The 21,290-nt window shown below is 50.4% G+C and overlaps 1 protein-coding gene across 2 annotated transcripts in view; it reads right to left on the bottom strand.

Annotated features, from left to right (window-relative positions):
• Hr3 (Hormone receptor 3) overlaps positions 1-10,053 on the bottom strand; it is a 47,242-nt gene extending 37,189 nt beyond the window's left edge. The window contains exon 1 of one of the 2 annotated variants that reach the window (XM_066737286.1): positions 7,845-10,053. In XM_066737286.1, coding sequence (XP_066593383.1) covers positions 7,845-8,061 — 217 coding nt within the window. In that variant the 5' untranslated portion in view covers positions 8,062-10,053. The remainder of the gene's footprint in view (positions 1-7,844) is intronic. The other variant, XM_066737287.1, reaches the window with a different exon arrangement.
• Positions 10,054-21,290: the final 11,237 nt, after the last annotated feature.

Raw genomic sequence — 21,290 nt, 5'->3', positions numbered from 1 at the left:
AAGTGGGGAATGGTAGGGGGCAAAAGGAGCGAGGAGAGGGAGGGGGCGGATGGGTAGAGGGGCACAAAAAGGATGCATACATAAATCGTTTTGCGAAAGAAAAGGGGAGAGAGAGAGAGAGAGACGTACGCAGAAGAGAGTGATAAGAGCAGTGCGAGGTATAATAAGAGGTGGAAGGGTGGAGTACTCGCGCGCGTGTGTGTGTGTGTGTGTGTGAGCAGCGTGCGTGCATGCGTTGAGCCCGAGCCAAACCGAAAAAATTAAAGAAAGTAGAAAGGCCGGTGTGTACTTTCGAACCGCATAAAAAATCGATTATGAGACAAGCTCAGCGCCCGAAGAGTCCAACAGTCCCGATGACGAACGCGAGGCATTTATCGAAATGATAGGAAGTCGGGGATAGATCTACTGCGCGGTTGGATCGTTTCAAGGTTTTCCCTAGCACGTCCGCAACTTCCGTTCTCACAAATCCTCGATAAAAGGTTGTATATGCTATATAGCAAAATGGTAGAAAGGTCGAGAGCCACAACTAATTCGAATTTAGATTCGCGAGACACTCGTTCCTATTATATATATATATATATATTTTATATACAGTGGCAATCCTTTTTTTCGGGTCTGTTGGATGGATGAAGAGGGTGGGGGTGGAGAAATGGAAAGATACAATATGCGGCATCTGTTGGTTCAAGAGTACATATATATATACGTGAAAGAAGAAGAAGAAGCCGACACTCGATATCGCACACCGTTAGGTCCTCCGGCCAGATCTCATTGTAGTTTTGCCCATATACATCCATGCGACTCCCCGAGACTCTCCTTCGGGCACTGCAGGTACGTGGGAAGAGCGCCATCCCGGTCGCAGGTGAGCAGGCGTGGGCATGAGGCTCCCTTTATTACCGTGAAATACAAGAAACATATACGAGGCCGAGAGAAAAAAGCCTCGGGCCGACGACGAAAGATTCTCAATAAGCAGGAAGAAGCATTTTCACGCTCTCCCGAAGGATACCTTCGCGTCGCTCCTCTTCCTCCCGAAGATTAAAACAGTTTTCTCCGGGGAGAAGCCACCCCTTATATAACGGCATCTCCTACATACACAATACAAGCAATAAAAACTCTCCCAATTCCGTGGAAGGTCTTCAAGTTTAAGGAGAGCGTCCACGCCAGTTGATCAATCGAGTCGATTGGATTATCGGCGCATAGGACTCGCATCGGAACGATCCCCATCGCGCTTAGCAGAATTGGATGATTGTTTTGATGAATCGAATGGCGCAGAGGACTCTCGCTCAGTCTTTTACAGTTGGGAGAGGCACACAGCACACAGCAGTGGAGCACGAGGCGAGTCCGAACGATCGATAGGTGTATACGCGTTATACGCGAGTACATGGCTGAGCGATCGATGATTCGGGCCTCGAGACGCCACCACCGATATATATATATATATACATGTATATATATTCCACCGATGTGGTATAAGCCTATATACGTGCAGCGTACACACGTATACATATACGGAACTCTGAAAGCACCAGAGAGCAGGGATGTACCGTTAGCTCGGAAATTCTTCGGCCGAAAATGCCGCGCGATCAACGCACGACATTGTACTTGGAAATCCGAGAACGCCTAATATATATATATATATATATATTTACTCGCTCTCTCAGCGCCCATACCAAATTTATTCCCAACTTGCGCGTCGCTCTCTTTCCTCGCGCTACGTACGTATATATATATATATATATATATATAGATTAATAAAGGAAACGGTTTGGATTTCTCGCGGAAAATGCGCTGCATCTTATTCTCCGATCGTCCAGTCAATTTTTCTTCCGTGTATAAATATATATATATATATATATATGTAGACACTCGACAGTGAAATCGCAAAATAATTGCAAAGGCAAGGCGCGCGTCGATCGGCCACGAACGCTCTCGCTTCGGCCATGTTCGCCGAGTGAAACTACTCTGCGAAATAAAGGATTTTTACGCGCGCGGCTTTTGCAAGTTTACCTCGCGCGGAGAGCCACGACCGAGTCGACCTCGTATGTATACGTTCGTGAGATGAATCGTGGTCCGCGTACCGTCGCGCGACGTGCTAAGCTTTCTCGGCGTTAAATTCAGTGACGCGCGCGCAGCCAGCCAGCCGTAAGCGACGCAAAGTGAAATTTGCGGCGGGTCCTATCGTAAATTATGCTGCGCCAGTGACGTCACGTGCCTCTGACCGCTCGCTGCTGCTTCGATTGAAAAACGCCAGTCGGATTCCGAAGGGAACCTTTCTTTTCTCTTATTTTCCACCAGTTTTACTGCAGCAGCTCCCTCGCGTTGCACACCTACGAAGCGACAATTAAAGTTGCTTATTTCGAGGCTCGGGCTGGAAAATTCGGCTAAACTCGGTTGATCTCGTTCGGACGAACGAATTAATCGTAAAATTGTGCAAAGGAGGGGGGAGCAACGCGAAGAGATTAATCGTGTAAAAAATCGAGCAGGCGGATTGGTGGGGAGGGAAAGATTACACGGTGCTTTACGAGTTTGTTTCCGATGCAACGCGCCAACTGCTAGGCTAGTGCATGCGCGTGGCGCGGTCCTCGCGAAAATCGGCCGGGAGAAAGAAGGAAATGATTTTGGAGAGTGGTGATCTCGCGGGGCGAGAGAGAGAGAGAGAGAGAGGGGAGGAGAGGAGAGGAGAGGAATAGAGAGTAAGCTGATATATATTTAGTCGAACTGGACCGGTGCCAAACTCATCAACGAAAATGAAATCTGGGTCTCTGCGCGCTGGCCGCTGCTGAAACATCGCAGAGGACCATGTACGAAATCAACGGCACGAATTCCACCCCCTCCCCCGACTCCTCCTTTATCGCTGTAATTGATACTCGAGATGTACGCTCCAATCGCGATCGTCGATCGAATCTCTCCACGAACCTCTCGTGCCTCGTCTTCCTTCGCGACCTCCATTTCTTTTTCTTCGCTTCCTTCATTTTCTTTATTATTATTATTGTCCCGAAGAGCACGCAAGCCCGAAGAAACTCCGCGGGTGACGAGAGAAGCCTCGCCATTCCGACACACGCTCAACTTTTACGCCGCGCGCTTGTGTGTGTGTGTGTGTGTGTGCTCCGGATCGAAGGGCGTGGTAAAATTACTGTCCTACGAAAATCATAGCTCGCGTTCATCGTCGCGTCCGGAAACAATCCGTATATGAATCCGGAGAACGCCGCGAGCGGGGAAAGTGAGACGACTGGCTTGACAGATGCCTCCCCCCCCCCCTCTCCCCTCGCGAGTTCCAAAGGTGCTCTCGAATCGAGGTTACCTTGATTGCCACGGGCTAACAAGAGAATTACGTCGACGCCCAACGTAATGCAGCTCCTTATAAGTGCGAGCCACGCGGTGCCGTGGCACCGCGCACCTAATGGATCGAAAAGACTCTCTCGGTGCTTGGCGGGAATTTATTTGCAGACGCGCGAAAAAGAGGGAGAGGAGCCTCCTGTGAACATTTCTGCGAATCATCGTCCTTCGCGGGGAACTCGACTCGCACGAAAAATCTATCACCGTTCTACTCTCGCGAGCGATATACCTTGCAAAATAGGTATTCGTGGATATATCGCTACACGAAAATGTGTAAGAGTGTATTGTGCATACACATATATATATATACGTAAGTGGGGGAATCGACGAAATCCAAGAAGGTTCGGTGAAAGCATATCGGAGACACTTCGAGCCGCGAACGGATCGGCAAATTGCATATTAATTCGGTGCGACGATAATTTTAATATATATATATATATATATATGAAAGCGTGTTTAGCAAGAACCGCCGCTGGTTCGCACACGGCGCGGAATACGAATATTTCTGGCATCGTTAGAGGGATAAAGTGGAGGTCCTTTATTCGAGGAACGTGTCCGGAATAATGCGATAATTCTTTTCACCGCACGTACACCACTTACGTGGCAAAAAATCTGACAGAATCGCTCGTAAGTCAGCGTGACTTTTCGCAACAATTGGCACGCGTGTAGTAATGCATTTGTGTAAACTTTCTTATTATCACTCTTAGCTTGGGTCTTTATCTATTTCGCTATCACTGTGCAAATTTTGACAATGATTATATAGAAATGTCTCGTCTATTGCTCGATAAACTCTGTCGACGCTCCGATTCCTCGGGCGAAACTCTTTCCGCAGGACTTTTCCTCCAATCTGAAATTCTTCTCCATCAATTTCCACGCGGAGTTATTACGATCGCTCGGGCTATGTTGCGGATTCTCACGGGAGTTTTCCGCTTTTCCACGCGCGGAAAACAGCGCCGATCTCGCGGTATACGGCGTATCGATCGAAGATATATTTAAGATTAGCATATATAGTTGTGCTCCTAATAGAGAGCGAAACGATTAGAGTGGAAAAAAAACGTTGAGCCGACAGAGACTGTGTTGGTGAATCCGCGTTTCTCATCCTCTCGAGGCTCAGCGGAGAACCGCGCGTGGAGCAACCAAAGGCGCAATGTAGATCCTTACCTGAAACAAAAGGAATAACGTTGTAAATCCTCGAAGCAGCAACGTATTACGAATAAAGTATAATTAGAGAATATCGCGCGTTTAGAAGAATCCACTTAGGGGATCGTTTGTATTCCTTATCGTAAAAATCATCAAATATCCGAGCTAAAAGTAGCGCGCGCCACAATGCGAAACTTCCATTGTCAGTCTCTCGAGTCGTGCAACGCGTTGGAGATAGGCTGACTAAAGAAGCAGGTACATGCAGCTAGCGAGCGACAGGCAATTGGGAAATGGCCGGTTGCTCAAGATAAAAAAAGGCACCTATTAGGCGCGCTCGAGTCAAACGGGAGACCAGAGAGAGAGATAGTCCTATGGTTCTCCGGCGAAACATTGCTAGGTGTCAAAGAAGAGGAGGGGGGGGGGGGGGGATATCGAGAAGATCGGCTGGCGCCAAAATACAGCGCCTCTCCGCCGTCCATCTCTCGTTTTGTCTCGCACCGGCTGCTGCTGCGCGCTGCGCGTTGTCGCAATGGGAAGTTCCTCTTGCGGGCTTCGTCGCGCTTCGACAAACCGTCACTGTAACGCGTCCCAGTCCAGCGACTCGAATGAACCCCGACTGTACGCCAACTTGCGCAATTTTTTTTTCTTCTTCTACCAACACAATTAGCCTATTTGCCTAACACTTCTTCTCTCTTGTGGGAAAACGCAAGAAACTGCAACTTTATTTTCTACGCGTATACAAAAGATGCCCGTATAACGCAGCTGTGCATCGTTTTTCCCTCGTACACTTTTTTCCCCAAACGTTGAATAATTGCGAGAGTTTTGAAGAACGGACATTTTTTTTTTATCCAAAGAAAATTCGCGGTAGAAACATAATACGCGATTCTAGCAAAATTCTTTCGTAATACCCGCGTGCGCGCGTATTGCGTGGAGAGGTCGGTAAGGTAGGTTCCTGTCGATAAGTAGGTACTCGGATCGATTTGGCGAGACGGCCACCAGACTGCGCGGCGATCGCGAGTGGCAGCGGCATCTGACGAGGCAAGCGTCACTCGAGCGAGCTTCGCGCTGCTCGGATCCGGCCTTGCAAGGCTGCAGGCCATCGAACTCTTGGCCTAGTGTCGTGCCACGTAATACACGTACATGTACGATGCGCAAGAACGTGGCTACCACACTCGTCTTGCGCGAGAGAAAAAAGGACGAGCATATGGACAAAACCGCTGCTGGCCTCCCCAACACCCTCTCTCTCTCTCTCTCTCTCTCTCTCTCTCTCTCTCAGAGACTTTACCGCCAAATTCAAACGCCAGTCTCTTCATCTCTCTCTAGAAATTCTGAAACCTTTTCACAATAGAAGGAAATTAAACTTTTCCTATGGCAACTTTCGCAGCAAAGCCTCGCAGCACTTTTGTACCGAGCCTTCCCTCCCCCCCCCCCCCCCCCCCCTCTTTTCTTTCGCAACAATGATTTTTCGTTCCGCGCTGCAATTAGGGATGATGAAACGGCCGGAGAGAAAATTCGTGACGAATTCGAAGCTGTTGGAAAGACGATAGGAGGCCAAACTGTGCCACGGTCACGTGGTCTTTTATTCGCAGCAGGGCTTCGCGACTCTGCACACGCCTCGCGATTCTCCCCGCCAATGTTTTTCTAAGCCGATTTCACGCGGGTCCCGTGATACGCGGAAATTCTCCGCCGCGCCTTCGCGATTAGCGCTAATGTCACTCGCAAATGAGATTTCATTGGTAAACGAAGATTCCCTCGTATCGCGCGATAAGCCGCGCGGAGGCTCGAGATAACCGTTCAACGTGGTCGAACGCCTCGTCCCCGAGAGTCTCGAGGGGATCTCCGCGAGCCCGACGCTTCTCACTCGTGTATCGCGAACGGTTTCCGCCGATCGATCTCAGTCCCCCGGATAAATCTTGTTAAAGAACCTACATATATACACACACAGGCGAGGATTTATCCGCGCGCGCGGATGATAAGCGATTTATAAATCACGAATCGATCGCAGCGTGGATCGGATGAGAAAAGTGGCATTGTCGGGAGTTGGCTGGGCCTTAATGGGCAGCGTGACGCGCCGAGGCCCCTTCTCCCCCTCCACTCTGCTCTCTACGTCGTGATCGCGCTTCGAAGAAAACTGTGAGAGATAGCACGTGGTGTGGCGGTGGTGGGTATACTCGCGATCGGCAAAGTAACGGTCTCCGGTAACCGCGTCAGAGCCGGTGCTAGCGGTACATAAGAGCGTTCCGTTACTCGACCGACAGATCCGCTAACGCGACTTGCACGCTCTCGCTCTTCCGCCCCTTTTTTCCCTCTTTCTTCCCCCACCGCCCAACCGCTTCTCTCTCTCTCTCTCTCTTCGAACCGAATCGCGCGCGCGCCCACCTTTCTCCGCCATATGCGCAGTTTCCTCTCCTCTCACCATCATTAAATCCATCAGTTGGCTTCCCTCCTTCTCCCGTATCTTATTCATTTGTTTTCCCTCTTTCTCTCGCGTTATTCCTTATCTCCTCCCCCCCTCCCCCCCAGCCAAACTACTCTTCGCTTTCTTCCCTCGATCCATCTTTTTCGACAGCTCTATCAGAATATACCGCTCCGCGGATCGGACAGTCGATCAACAGTTATATCCCTCGACTACGCGGCGATTCTTTAGATCACCGATGTGAGAATGGAATGCGATGCCAAGTAAGACGAATATACGCGGAATCGTATATAAACACGCTGAATCTCGCGCATTTATTGTTCCCGCATATTTATACCGCGTCAACGTTTTACGTCGCAGAGTGTCGTAGCACTTTTCTACCAGCCACATAATTCAGCTCCGTATTGCCATCTCTCTTCGTATACACGAACAGATATACAGTACGTGGAATAATTTAAACTCGCGAGTCGCGGCTCGTTATCCAATAATGTACATCGATGTCGCGTTGTACAGAGTTTAATATCGAATTTCTTTCGTTCGGTGCGAGATCCCCGCCGCTGCATCGGTTATTTTGAAAACGAGACTCGTTATAGAGGGGGAAGAGGGGGGGGGGGGGGGGAGGAGGAGACGCGGAGGGGGACCGAAACCGCTGTTGCACAATCGAGAGGCGCGCACGATGTTACGGTCCTTCGTTACGCGAGCGTGATCGACGACGACGCGTCGGTTACGCGGTCAAAAGAGAGCTGACCTCGACCGTCGAGAGTCCAGGCTCGCCAAGTTCAAGCAGCTTTCCTTTCGAACACGTCGCTAAATGTCGCTTCTCCCTCCTCTCCACACGACCCACGCACACCACACACTCGCTCCTCCGCGCGATTATTTCGCTCTACCGAAGGAAACTGCGGAAGAAGCATTTATTCTCTCCGCTCTCTTCAAGATTGCACTCGAAGAGATTTACCTGTGCCTGTAATCGGAGGCGATGGAAGCTGAGAACTGCTAATGTCGGGAGGTTGCTGGGTTTGTTGACTCTGTTGCGTCTGTTGCTGCTGCGCTTGCGTCTGTTGCTGCTGCACCTGTGCCTGTTGTTGTTGTTGTTGTTGCTGCTGCTGCTGCTGCTGCGGTGGGCTATTTCCAGCGAGCTGCATAGTACCCGGACTTGCCGCGCCCTCTGACATTTTAAGCCACTTTATCTTTTCATCGATTCGTGAAAAACATTTTTCGGATCCCTCGGTGGCCACGGCAATCCTCCAACTTGGTCCAGCCCAGCAATCAGCCAAACGGAAGCAGCTAACTCGACTATGTGTACACTCTTTGTATCCGAGCGTTATCCAAGAAACTCCGCACGATCGTTCGCCTTGGATTTATCCAAATTTTCGTTGTACGTTCAAGAGATTTGTATCCCAGCGGGAGTTCGGTCGCGCACAGATTCGCCTCGGTGTCGCGACATATGGAGTATATCGTTTCCCGTACGGGAATTTCCAGTGTTTGCTCGGGAGAAGGATTTATTTGCCGCTATTGCTCCGCTGTCGATGCTTTCATAAACGCCACACACACACACACACACAGACACACCGTGCGCGATTCGATCGCAGCAATTATGCGTTCATCGACAGTTTTACGGTGTCGGACGCTCGGAGCATTGATTGCTCGGAATCGCGGAGCGGAGAGGCGAGGGTATCGCGATGAGCGTCCTGAACGAGGCACAATGGCAGTCGACTATGGGGAGGAAAGCGCGAAAGAGGCAACGGGGTAAAACGACCGGCGCAGTCGATAGGTCAGTGGGTCTCGTTCACGGAACGATTTGCCAGCGATTTATCCACAGGGTCCATTCGTCGCTATATCGCCTCTCTCTCCCTTTTCCCCCCCTTTCCCCCCTTCTCCCCCTGCCGATGTACGCCTACTTTCTCCGCACTGCCAATTCTCTCCCGTCTCGCTTAAATTGTTCCCACGACCCTCTCTTTCTATATATATATATATATATATATATGTATTTATATCCCTCGCATCACTCGGGAAATTCAAGCGTCGCGACTGGAAAATCGATCGCGGCGATTTTCAGCGATTCGCCCGCTCGATGCGTATGGGCTTTTCAGAGTCTTAGGATTTCTCGTGATTGGATTAAAGAGCTCCACGCGAGGATCGTCCCTGGTCAATTGGATTTCTCAAATGGTCGAAAGACAGCGTTGACTGCTGGCGACCTTCGACGCACCACCACCACGACTCGATGGATTCGCTCGTCGATAGTCGTCGGCCACGACGACGCGCTCTCGCTTTTTCGCTCCCACGGGATTGTGCCAGAGTTGCTGGACGGCCGGTCCTCCGGTGGTCCGATCATTCTTCCTCGACTCTTCCTCCTCGGCTCACTGGCATTATCCAACGGCGCACGACCATCAGCCACAACCACAACAACAACGATATAACCCTGTCGAAACTCGGCTGTCCGAGCACCTCTGCTTGATTCCCACTCTCTCTCTCTCTCTCACACAAAACGAACTTTTACGAGGCAAACCTCGCACTATCTATATCGAAGACTCGAGTCCTCGAAAGTCCATTCATCGAGCTCCTCATGTTCCTTGGCGAAAACGTAGCAGAGTTTCCATATGGGAATGTATACTGGAGGACTGGCTCCAGAACGGAGCGGCCAATTAGACCGTTCGGTGGTTATTTTGCCAAATTATCAGGTGTCTAACCCTGAAGCGCGACGCTCGAGCGAGCCTCGTGGCTCTACGAGCGAGAAAAGTCGTTGACGCACTCGAAGCGAGAGAGTTTACGCGAGTACAGGCTCGATTCCCGCGGGGAGAGTCGGATGGCAATCCGAATGCCACGCGGAAACGAGCTTTCCTTCGGGAAAAGAAAGCCAGGACACTAGGAGGAGCCGACGTTTCGTTTCGATGATGCACTTTATGGGGTACCAGTGGCTCCAGCTTATCGCCAACGCCACCAGATGTCGCGCGCACCCTCCTAGGGCTCGCACGCGCCTCGCCTACATCCCCCGCACGGTTTACACTATCGTCCGCTGCTGCCTGCTCGCCATCACTCGTTTCGTACTTGTTCGCCAAACTCTCTCTCTCTCTCTCTCTCTGTTGTCGGCACCGGAAATTCCAAGAATCACTCTCGATGCGTGCAACGCGTTGCAAAAGGTTGGATTCGAGGGAAATTGACGCTTCGCGATTGAAAGTGCAAAAGGAACGAGTGTAAGAGGGCCTTGGTGGTGGCGAGGTCGCGGCGAGCGATGGGGCGAGCCGGGGGTGAGAGTTGCGCGCGCGCGCGCTCTCACGCACCACCCGGTTACGCTTGCGCTCGCTCGCGCCTACCCCTTCGATCCATTTGCCAGCCGTAACTCGTACTACTCGTTGCCTCGCGTCCCGTCGCGTCGTCGTCGTCGTCGTCGGTCAGGTAGCAGCTACATTTATCTCGCGATATGCTTCTATATATATATATATATATATATATAGCTATAGCTATATATTTTTCTATATCCACCCTCTGGAAACCTCGAATCTCCGCAGTATCGTCTCTTTTGTTTATATATATATATATATGCGTATGCTATATCGCGAGTTCACTTTCCAATAGAGATTTCTGTTTTTACGCGACATACATATATAGGAATATCCATTTTACACTAATTTCCCGTTGGTAAAAGTAATAGTCGAACGCAATATAATGGCTGTTCACGGTGACCCACTTGCAACCGGATTCCCGTTGATCCTGTGAGCCGGAGCTTATTACTATTTACCTACTACCGTTATGCCTATTCTTTCAACTCGTCGCGCGTCTTTCGTGTAATATCGACTGGCACGAGCTACGTGCCTCGAATAAACAGTTTGCAGGAAAGAACGTGTGCGCCTCCGGAATATATATTTCACCGAGTATATAAATATTCTGCTGGTACCAGCAACACTTTTAAGCCCACTCTCCCAAATTTGATCCTCCTAGAAAAATTTATCGCTCCTCCATTTGGTATACCATATATATATATATGTAAGATATTAATTGCACGATTTAGAAACTATCCAACATGTTGAATCTTCCGCTTCGCGGTAGCCGGATTACAAAGGCTCGCATATACGTTATGCGCAGTTTGCAAATGCTATATGATTATTTCGCCAGAAATTAGCGAATGAGAAAGATACTGTTCCGTGGTAGCCCACTTTTAGCCGGATCCTCTCTCGGATTTCACACGAAGTTGACGAGGCTCATTACTATTTACTACCGTTATGCCTCGTCCATTCTCAGCTGCGCCGGAGCCGGTAATGGCGAACGTCGCACCACGCAGTCCCATGCCGGTGCAGCAGCCTCTATATATCAATAACAAAAACAGACCCCTGCAAACTTCTCTCTCTTTCTCTCTCTCTCTCTCCAAATACACGCCATATATATGTGCGTAAAAACATGCATCTATATATACCAAGCTAGACCCGCGCAAAATCCAACATCCGACATTCGCGTGAAAAACAATCACGGCCGTGGTCCATCGCCTGGTTCGAACTTGGAAACGACAGCGAGCCCACACGAAATTCGATGATTGCATTACAGAGAGGGTAGTTTTTCGTCCATGGGATTATCGCGCGAAACTGCTGCTTTTGCGCGTCGCGGAGACGAGGGAAAGCTGGGATTTCGCGCGAATATCGCAGACGGGATTCGTTAAAAAAATTTTTGTACCGTTATGGGTTGTGCAGCGTGAGATTCGTGACTGGTATCGACGGGATCGGCGTAGGATCGTGTGCGTGTTTGTGTGTAGTAGAGGAGGAGGAGGAGGGAAAGAAGACAGGCAGCCATAGCGGAATCGGTTGCAGCTGCAACTGCATCGGCAATAAGTAACTGCAACGGGGATGAGTGAGTCGGTTGGTCGGTCGGTCAGTCGGTTTCGTCTCGTCTCGACTCGTCTCGCTCTCTTCGCTCGCGACACGAGCCGCTGCATTTTTAGAACGGTACTCCTAACTGTTTCTCCCCTTTCGTTTCGTTCTACGCACCCCCCCCCCCCCCCCCTCCTCCAACGACGCGATCCCAGCCGAAATTCGAGGAACGAGAAAGGGATCTTACGCGATGATCGTCCACGCAATTACAAGCGCATCGACCTCTCCGATTTCAAAACACCTTTCTCCTCGAATCTCTCCTGCTCTTATCGATATCGCGCGTCTATCACCCTCCTCCACCCCCCTGCGCTTCTACAAATAATTCTCTCGCAGATCAACGAATCCCATAATGATAACTCCCCGCTTTCTTCGTGCTACCGAGCAATTTTTCTTCTTTTTCCTCAAAGCGAATCATAACTGAATAGAGCGAACCGTTGGAGTTCAATGTTTACCTCGCGTAATTACTCCGGACAATCGTGCTCTACGCAGCGCAGGTGTATACAAACACGCACACTCGCGCATGCAGAGAATGCGACACGCGTCTGCCACTAGCAGCGATAGGGCCCATTCGCGGAACGCGCAGAGAGAGAGAGAGAGAGAGAGACCCGTTTACCGTGCGCCCCTGCGAATACCGTAAGACCTTGCCTTGGCTTGGCGCGTTACGTCACGCTGCCACAACCCGCGCAGTTACAAACAGAGAGGGGAGGAATAATTAGACGGAGAGGGAAAATGGCTGAAAAGCGAGACGAAACAAACTGTTTCCCTCGCGCTGTAACCAACCAACTTTTAAACTCCTCCATTGTCTCTACCATAATAAAAGCCCTTTTTATCCATCTACTTTTCACACTCGTGGTTTAATAAAGCACTTCCGATGCGTAGAAACGCGTTCTCCGGGCTTTTCAATCGTCCCTTTCGCAATATTTCCTGAAAAATTGTTTCGTTCGATCGACGCACGGTGAGAATCCGGTTTATCAGCATCTCTCTCTCTCTCTCTCTTTGCTCGTTAAATTTAACATAAATACATGTATATACACACACAGAAGGAGAGCGCGCGCGTAGTTGGTCGCGAAGATTGAATGGTGAAAAATATTAATGATGCTCGGGCCCGTGCATACGGCACGAAGCGCTTTAACGCGCAAATGCCGTTAAGGCTTCCAGCGTGTCGTAATTGGAAATTCATCGGAGGCCCGAGTGCAGCGGGATCGGGGCCCAAAATTAACCGCGTCCACGTGTTTCTACCTGCGGTCAGTGCACCTTGAGTGCACGGAGGATCGCGAGGCCCGGGCCATGCACGGCTACCGATTCCGCCCGAGTCGGCCTCTCGCATCGTAATACAATCGCGGCTTAATCAGTCCCCCCCCCCCCCCTCCTCTCTCTGTTACCTTCTCACCATCATCATCCTCCCTTTTCCTCTCCCTCGTTCGAGATCGTCGACCCGCGGTCCCAGCAGCACCGTGACGATTCCGATTTTTCTTCGATTCGCCAAGAAGAAGAGAGCCGAGCTCTCTCGACAAAAACTTTTCGCGTAAGCTAAATTTAAATTGATTCATTTTTTATTCCCTCGGCCTGTGCTGCTCTTTCTTCCCTCGCCTTTCTTCCTGCAATTTAAATACCAATAAAATCTCCCGAACGGTAAATCCGATTCATTGCTCTCGCGAGAGAAAAGAGAAGGGGGGGGGGGGGGGTAGGAGCAGCCAAAGAACGTTTACAGCCGAGATCTTGCAGCGATTCGCTCGATCATTTCTTTATTTATCTCTCCCTCTCTCTCTGAGCTTATCACGCTGTATCTTGCCTAAATCTCGCCACGATATATAGAGGTTTTTCCATTTTCTCCGCTAGTTTGTATACTATATCTGTACTATAGAGAAGTGGACTCTTTGGAGATAAGATTTCTTTTGAAGAGCGAGGAGAGTATCTTATTGGTCGTCGGAGACGATAAAAGTCTTTTTATTCCGGCAAACTCGCGTGAGTCACTGGACTTCCGCTTTGCTTGCAACTTTGGTAATTTACGAGAAACGGGTGGTGTACGCGTCCCGGGGAATGCCAAAGGTTCGATACACTTTTGACGTCTGGACGCGGTGTCAGAGTGGAGAAAGGAATGCACGAGATAGCCTCGGATATATCCCTCGCGGTATATAACATATATACATGTATATAGTGTGCTAGCTGAAAATTAGCATTTACCGAGCAACCCGCTTATGCCATCTTCGCGTCGAATTAATTTTCTTCCAACGGCGCGTATCCTCTTCAACGATTAACCAAAGGTCATTCGCTTCTTCGTTCAACGCCGAACCAAACTAAATATTGAACAAACGTTATCCAATATCCTCCAGCGATATACAAAGCATTTGATGGAAACACATTTAATGTATAATACTGGAGGATAAAACCTTTCGGTTTCACCAATAATAAAATAGGAATTTATCTGAAATATACGAGATAAATTTCCGGCTCTTATATATATATACGGATTTTTAATAACTCTCGCATTTTCCTCGGTATAAAATATCCAGTCGCAAGTATCGATAAATTCAGAATGACGTAGCGTCAGGATGATTTTACTAGAGATAATAAACGTCGGAATGTAATTTTGGAGAAGAGATAATAGATACACGGGACAGCCTCGGGGATAGATGAAAGTATATCCTATAGGGTAAAGGGGCTTAAGAGGGGAGGAGGGGTGGGGGGGATTCTAGGCTGGTTCACGGCCGGGTGGTTTGTCTTTAAATCAGGTAGATGTAAGGTAGTTTGACGGTGAAGACTTGACGTGGCCACGTGGTGCTCGGAGGTCATTGTCCTACGGCCAAGCTTTGCCCTGCAGAGAGAGCCGAGTCCCCGCCTTCGGGAGATTCGAGTCACTCTTCGACTTGCCCAAACTAACAGCCATACAATTTTTCGGACGAGTTATATGCCTACAGCTATATATACTCGCCGTCACCTTCGAAAATCCATTTTACGATATATGTATATGTATATGTATTCGAAAGACTGCTCGTTATTGCCCAACACACACTCGGTCACGACTCGAATGCCAAGGCCAATCGATAGTTTCAGCTCTAAACGCCTCTCTCCGCTTTTTATTCTTTTTCTTCTGTACAGGAAAACGACACGATTAAGACGTTGAATCCACGCGCGAAAGGATCTCTCGATATTTGTGTACGTATGTGTGTGTTGACTCTTGGTGCAGGAAAGAAAGAACGGAGATGCTCGGTACAGGAACGAAGAAACGGGTGTATATATAAGGGCGAGTAACGATTAGATCGCATGGGAAGCGGAACAATTACATGGAAAAAGCGCGCTTTGAACAATTAAAATAACGCTAACGGTTATAACGGTGATAAAACGGAGGCGACGGTGACCCATTGACCCGAGATAGACGATAAAGCGGTTCGACTGGCCTTCCAAGCAGGTTGTGCACATAGGTAAATCGGTCCAACAGGGCTAGCTGTCACTCTTCCAACGAGAGGGAAAGCCATAAAGCGCTAAACGTACATTTTAAATAGCAAATTGAGCGAGGTAAATATAAATCAAAGCTCTCGTTCTTGAAGAATTTGGAACAAAAAAAAAACCTGGGAAATATCGTCTCGGAGAGGTTTTCAGAAGGATGCGATGAGCAAGGTACCGGAGAGATTACGTTTGACTTTTTTATTAGGAGATTTCCTGGAGGAGATCGAATCGAAGGTGTCTATTGGTATAGAGGCTAACGCATTCCGCAGTCTTATACGAGGAAGGAAAGAAAAACGTGCGTTGAAAAGCGGCGAGTTTTTACGAGCATACGGTGGAAGGTAAAAAGGCAAGCGAGAGCGAGGCGAGTTTCGGGCGTCGAGGCGAGGCGAGGCCCGAGGACGAAGGAGCGGAGGAGGCCGAAAAACGAGCGATGCCGAATGAGCGGGCAGCACCTGCGGTCGACGACCCTTGCGGTGCCTATCGAATGCCTGCCCGCCCGTCCAAACCGACCAACGACAGCACCGAGCACTCTCTTTCGCTTCCTCGACCGCCCACCGTTTCACGCACTCCAACAACCTTAAAGCCCCCAAATTTCAGCCTTAATCATCGCCGCTCCGACTTTGCTTCCGGGAAGAAACAAAAAAAAAACGCCTTTCGCGCATCTTCCAATATGCCGCTCGCTGCTTGCTAAACGACCACAAAGTAAACTCGCTTGTAGCCGGAAGACTCTCCCCCCCCCCCCCCCCAAACTCGCGCAACACCATCCTTTTTATTTATACGCAAAATATACCCGAAGGACCCAACTCGACCGCAATTCCATCGAACAATATACCACGTGTTGCGGGTGGCTCTTTCTCATATGGTCCCCGATCGCTCATCCAATTAATCTATAATCTTACGGACGAGATTCCTGCCGAGGTTGTTTCGAATTACGTAAGCAGCTCGAGGATGAGAAGCAACGCATCTGACATTTGGGCAGATTTACCAAGGCTCGCGTGGACGTGGGTACGTGGAATGATGATGGGGTGCCAGTTCTCGAGTTCTCCTCGTTGCACGGAGCGGAGCATCGGGACTCTTTCGGAGAGTCTTGCATGGAGGATGGCGTTGGAAGGTGAGGGCGATCTCAGGCGCGGTCCATGCTCCTGTATGGTGGAGAGGGAGGGGGCAGCAAGAAACAGCTGGTAGGTTGAACGAGAGTCGTGTCTCGCGAGCGAGTTCAATGACTGAGTGACGAAGCTGAGCACGACGCGATGAGGTTCGTTCTAGGTAGGTAGGTAGGTAGGTTGGTAGGTAGGTAGGTAGGTAGGAATAGATAGATGGATATAGCTTGTGCTCGCTCGCTTCAACCTATAGCCACATTCACACACGTGTACGATCAACACGGAAATTGACGAGCATTGTGTACCACCACCACCACCGGACACTCACTCTATGCGTGTACGTGCCGAGAAAAGCAATCGAGTGCTCGCTGGAAAATTCACGTAAAATTGATAATACTCCGAAGGAAGTATTCGTCGAAATGTTTGAGGATCGTTTCTCGCGTTCGTTCAACTTTTCAATCGACACATATGTATGTACGTTTGTAAGTGTATGTAGACGCGGTCCGCTTGCGAAAGACGAAAACTCTGCCTCTCTCTAATTTTTCGGAAGAATCATCCGCGTTTCGACACGATTGAGAAACTTGCATGAGTCACGATGCTCGCGCTCCTCTATCCTCAATTAGGTTCCCTATATCGGCTTACGCTGACTCGGAATTAAAAGGTGCGAAGCATGCAGCGTCGAGGCGAATTTCCTCACGTTCAGGTATTCACCGAGTTTACCTCGGAGCTGCTCGATTATTGAAATTCGAAGGAATTCCTCGTGCTCCGTAGAGAGCAGCGCGGAGCGTTATAATTTCGTCCGGTGGCGCGAGAAGCGTGATTAAAAAGTGTGCAGGACGCGAGAATGTTTAAAATGCTCCGAAAGCGCGGCCTGCGCGATATTATCCGGTGATTCACGTTGGACGGGCGCGCTGGCAAATTTTTATACGCCGAGGTATTCGCGCGCGAGCATCTCTTCGGCCTCGGTCACAGCCCTGGCATAACGGTACCCTCGACATAATTTGGGTAGTGGCTATATAGCTGTCTCCCCCCCCCCCCTCTCTCTCTCTCTCTCTCTCTCTCTCTCTCTCTCTCTCTCTCGTTGGGGCGAGAGCGCACAGTTCATTCGCCCGCCGACTTTTTTTCTTCGTATCATTCGGCAGGAATAACCGATGTATACCGCAATACGTTCACGTTTATCGTAGGTATGCCAGGCATATCTAATCAGTTCCAGGACGGGGACCAGCCTTTGACATTAGGCTCGATCGACGACGCTCCACTCGATAAAAGCCTCTTTATCGTCGCGGCGAACAAGGCTATTCGCCACCGCAGCTGAAAACACAGAAAACTGCTCGGGAGCCGAACGCGAGAAATCCGAGTGCGATTCGATCGTAGCGAACGTATCAGCTGTTCTTTTCTCATTGGTTAGGTCAAGATCGCCAATTCCGGCCATGCACGAGCGTATACACAACGGCCTCTTCTCTTCTGTTTTTGCGCCAGGGAGAGAATTCGGGGCTGCGCATCCCGTTGACAATATATATAGGAGAAGGAGAGAGGCAATCATCGGACGCAGCGGTGCAGGAACGTGTGATCGTAGGCACGGGGACCTTGGAAGCTTGTGTTGGTGCTCGACAGCGAGCGCGAGCGTGTATGAGTGCGTTCGCTCCTATAGCCAAGGTCTTTGACCCCGGCTTTTGTTCGTGTTCCGAGTGGCGAGTCGACTCTCGGCGCACTTTGAAAAGCGGCGGTGGGTGCCGGGCCATACCATACCGGGCCCGCGCGCGCTACACCAAAATCAACTCTTCTCTTTTTTCCTTCCTCCTGCACCATTCTTACGACTCGCTGCTCCATCAGTTACGAAAATTACCACGCTTTTTCGAGCGAGCACCGCGCGCGCGCGCGATCCACCTCGCTTTGTGCATTATTATTGAAAGAGAGAGAGAGAGAGAGAGAGAGAGAGAGAGAAAACAAAGCTTTCCTCTGTCCACAGTGCGTGGCACATGTGTCGCTTCCATTGACCGATCCTTGCTCCTTCGTTTCTATCCCAAAACGACTCATCCTCGCGTTACGTAACAACGTATTTTCTACCGCGGCAGCGCAGCCTCGTGAATTCTACGAGAGAGAGAGAGAGAGAGAGAGAGAGAGAGAGAGAGAGAGAGAGACGCTTCGATTTCTATAATGGGATAGAAAGAACTAAAGCACGTCCCTATAAATGAAACATAAATGTCAAGTATAATCGTGTGTACTATATATGTATGTAGGCGAGGATCAGAGAAATACCTCGCGCGCGGTATATAAATCTAGCATAAATGTGAATCGGAGAGACACGTCGAGTGGAAGTAAGTGATATCGACACGACGAATTTTATTCATACAATTTTGCAGGCATTTGACATTTCAGTGGCGAATAACAGCTGAGAGACTCGAGGCGTTTGTTAATGCAAAGAGACCCGGCGCATCAGCCTCGCGTGGAATTGAATTTTTCCACGGGAGACGCGGATGAGTCGTTTGGGTCCGTCGAAGACCAAGCGCGATCGCCGCTAATTTGACAGTAAAAAATAATGTCGAAGCACGTTTCCCGTCCTTCAATATTTAACTCGACGCTCTCCGAATCGATATCTTTGTCTATTTGCAGATCACAGATTGCGGGTGAACGTATGATCGATCCGCGTAACGCGAAGGCGGAAGACGCGTATGCGTGTAATGACCCGACTCGAGTCTTTATCCGCGTCTGTTGGTCCTTTATTCCTCGTCGAGCCATGTATTTTCCTCCTGGTTCTGATCGCTCGAACCTCATCGGCGAAAAGGGACTCTGTCGAAAATAGCGGCGAGACGCGCGATAACCCTGAAGAGAGAGGCTTCCCCGCTCCTCGTATCCGATGATCCTCGCGTGGCGACGCGGAAAGTGGTGAAGATTCTAATTGCAAGGGTTGCGATTATCGGAGAAAAACGGGCCGGTCGAACTTGGCAGTCTCTTAGCAGAGCCATCGTCACGTGCTCTCGAGGCATCGAGTCGGAGATTGATGCTCCACCTGTAAATCAACGTCGACGTGCACTGTGCAGCGGGGCTAATAGACGCCGCGCGCGCCTCCAAGAGAGTCTCGGAGTGGTCCCTTTGTCGCTCGCTGTTAGTGCCAACAGAGAGTACCGGGTCTACGCATTATTATCCTAACCCTATATTTACTCGCGTGCCGCCGCGTGGCGGTCCCCAGCGCGCGTCGAACTGCGCGGTGCACGCGGCAATATAACCAGCAGACCCAGTGTCAACGTTAAAACCAGCAGAGTCTTCGTCGACGACGACGACGACGACGACACACGCGCGCACCGCACACGCTGCGCAGTCTAGGAGGCAGCCGGTTTGCGCGGCCTACCCACACACCCCTCTCTCTCTCTCTCTCTCTCTCTCGCTCCATTGGCAGTGTGTTACTGACCTCGAGTGACCCTGCCATCGTGACCGCAACACTATGTACTGTTACCCTCGACAAAACCTTTTCTTTCCATCGATGACTACCCGACACGTTTCATTTCGCACAATTCGTCCGACTCCATCGATCCTCTCTCCAAAAATACATTTAATCGACTCGGCGCGTAATTATTCTATACTTAAAATCCTATCAAACCTCCTTCTTTCCCTCTTATCGAAAACGTTAATCGAGCGGACGTGTGAGAGGCGGCCAGCGCGTTATTCCATCCACGTTGCATAATTAATTAGTTTGATTCTCTGTGGAAAAACCAACCTCTTATGGTGCTCGGCATGTTGTCAGCAATAGCATGTCCCTGTATCCAGATCCGGATCTCGTCACTCCACTCTTCACTATAGATTTAGTCAAATCACACTGTATCCAGAGTATTGACTGCGTTGCTCACGAAATCCTTCCCTGACGATCACTCGCGTCTCGAGACGCGACGGGTGCTGAAGAGGAGCGTGCACCGGAGGCTTATTTCCGTATGATAATTAAGCGAGGACAAGTGACGATGACGGTTTTCACTGTACTATTGCTAGTCGGCGAGGTTGATGCTGAAGAGCTGGAGGAGAAGGAGGAGGAGGAGGAGAGGAGGAGGAGGAGGAGGAGGAGGCACGTGGCAGGTGAGGAGTTTGGTGGATGTTGAGCGCCGGCATCCCGAGGGCTGCCGCGTTGATCCTCGCGCGTACACGAGAGACCCGGACGGTCCGTCGTCGGCTTTCTCTCTCTCTCTCTCTCTCTCACAGGCGTCTCGACGCGACGCATCCACGTCGTCGCGACGCTTCCTCTTCTTGCACACCGCCTGAGAGAGCACGAGAAAGCACAGGCCCGTCTCTCCGTCCGACACTGTGCGATGAACCCCCTGGCAGCCTCCTCGAATCTCGGAAATTCCACGGAGGAAAGGATTCCTCGGAAAACCAGTTTGTGTGCCTCGAAACTCGAGATCCCCCTGGACCGTGCGTCGTACGCGCGAACGAACGATCAATTGTCTCCTCCGAGCGGTTTTAAAAATACTGGACTCTCGAGACGATCGTTCGCGGGAGGAGTGTGCGTGACGAGAAAATTCGTCGGATATGTATATAGATATATGAGGAAGGATGGATGGAAAATGAATGGTCGATTCGGTGGTGGCAGCAGCGGTGCTGATTCGGCCTGCGAGTCCAACGACCGTCCGGTGCGCGTCGTCGGTTCGTCTACCTATCCGAGGCAGAGGTAGAGGCTAAGGTTTGGAGGTGGTCCGGTGGTGGTGGCCGGTGAGTGACTCCGACCGTACACCGCGCTAGCGAGCGAGCGAGCGAGCGAGCGAACCAACGGCGAGCGAGCGCGAGCGAAGCAGCGAGTCGAGATCCACAGGTGCTCGCGCTCCGCTCCTCACCCCTTCGCTCCCCCGGCCCTGCCACGCTCTTCTCCCCCCAACCCTCCACTCGAGCCTCGCCGCAATATTCCACCCCCTCTCTACTAGCTCGCAACACCACGCACACACCGTTCCCAACCAACTTACTTACCACCTCTCCACGTGTTCCCTCTCGTGTCTTCTTCCCACACACACACACACA

The sequence above is a fragment of the Prorops nasuta genome, unplaced genomic scaffold (assembly GCF_024137725.1).
Source record: "Prorops nasuta isolate Cenicafe-Biocafe unplaced genomic scaffold, Cenicafe_Pnas_1.2 PNAS00017, whole genome shotgun sequence".
Classification (NCBI taxonomy): domain Eukaryota; kingdom Metazoa; phylum Arthropoda; class Insecta; order Hymenoptera; family Bethylidae; genus Prorops; species Prorops nasuta.
Note: the sequence above shows the minus strand (reverse complement) of the source record. Positions and strands in the feature narration are given on the sequence as shown.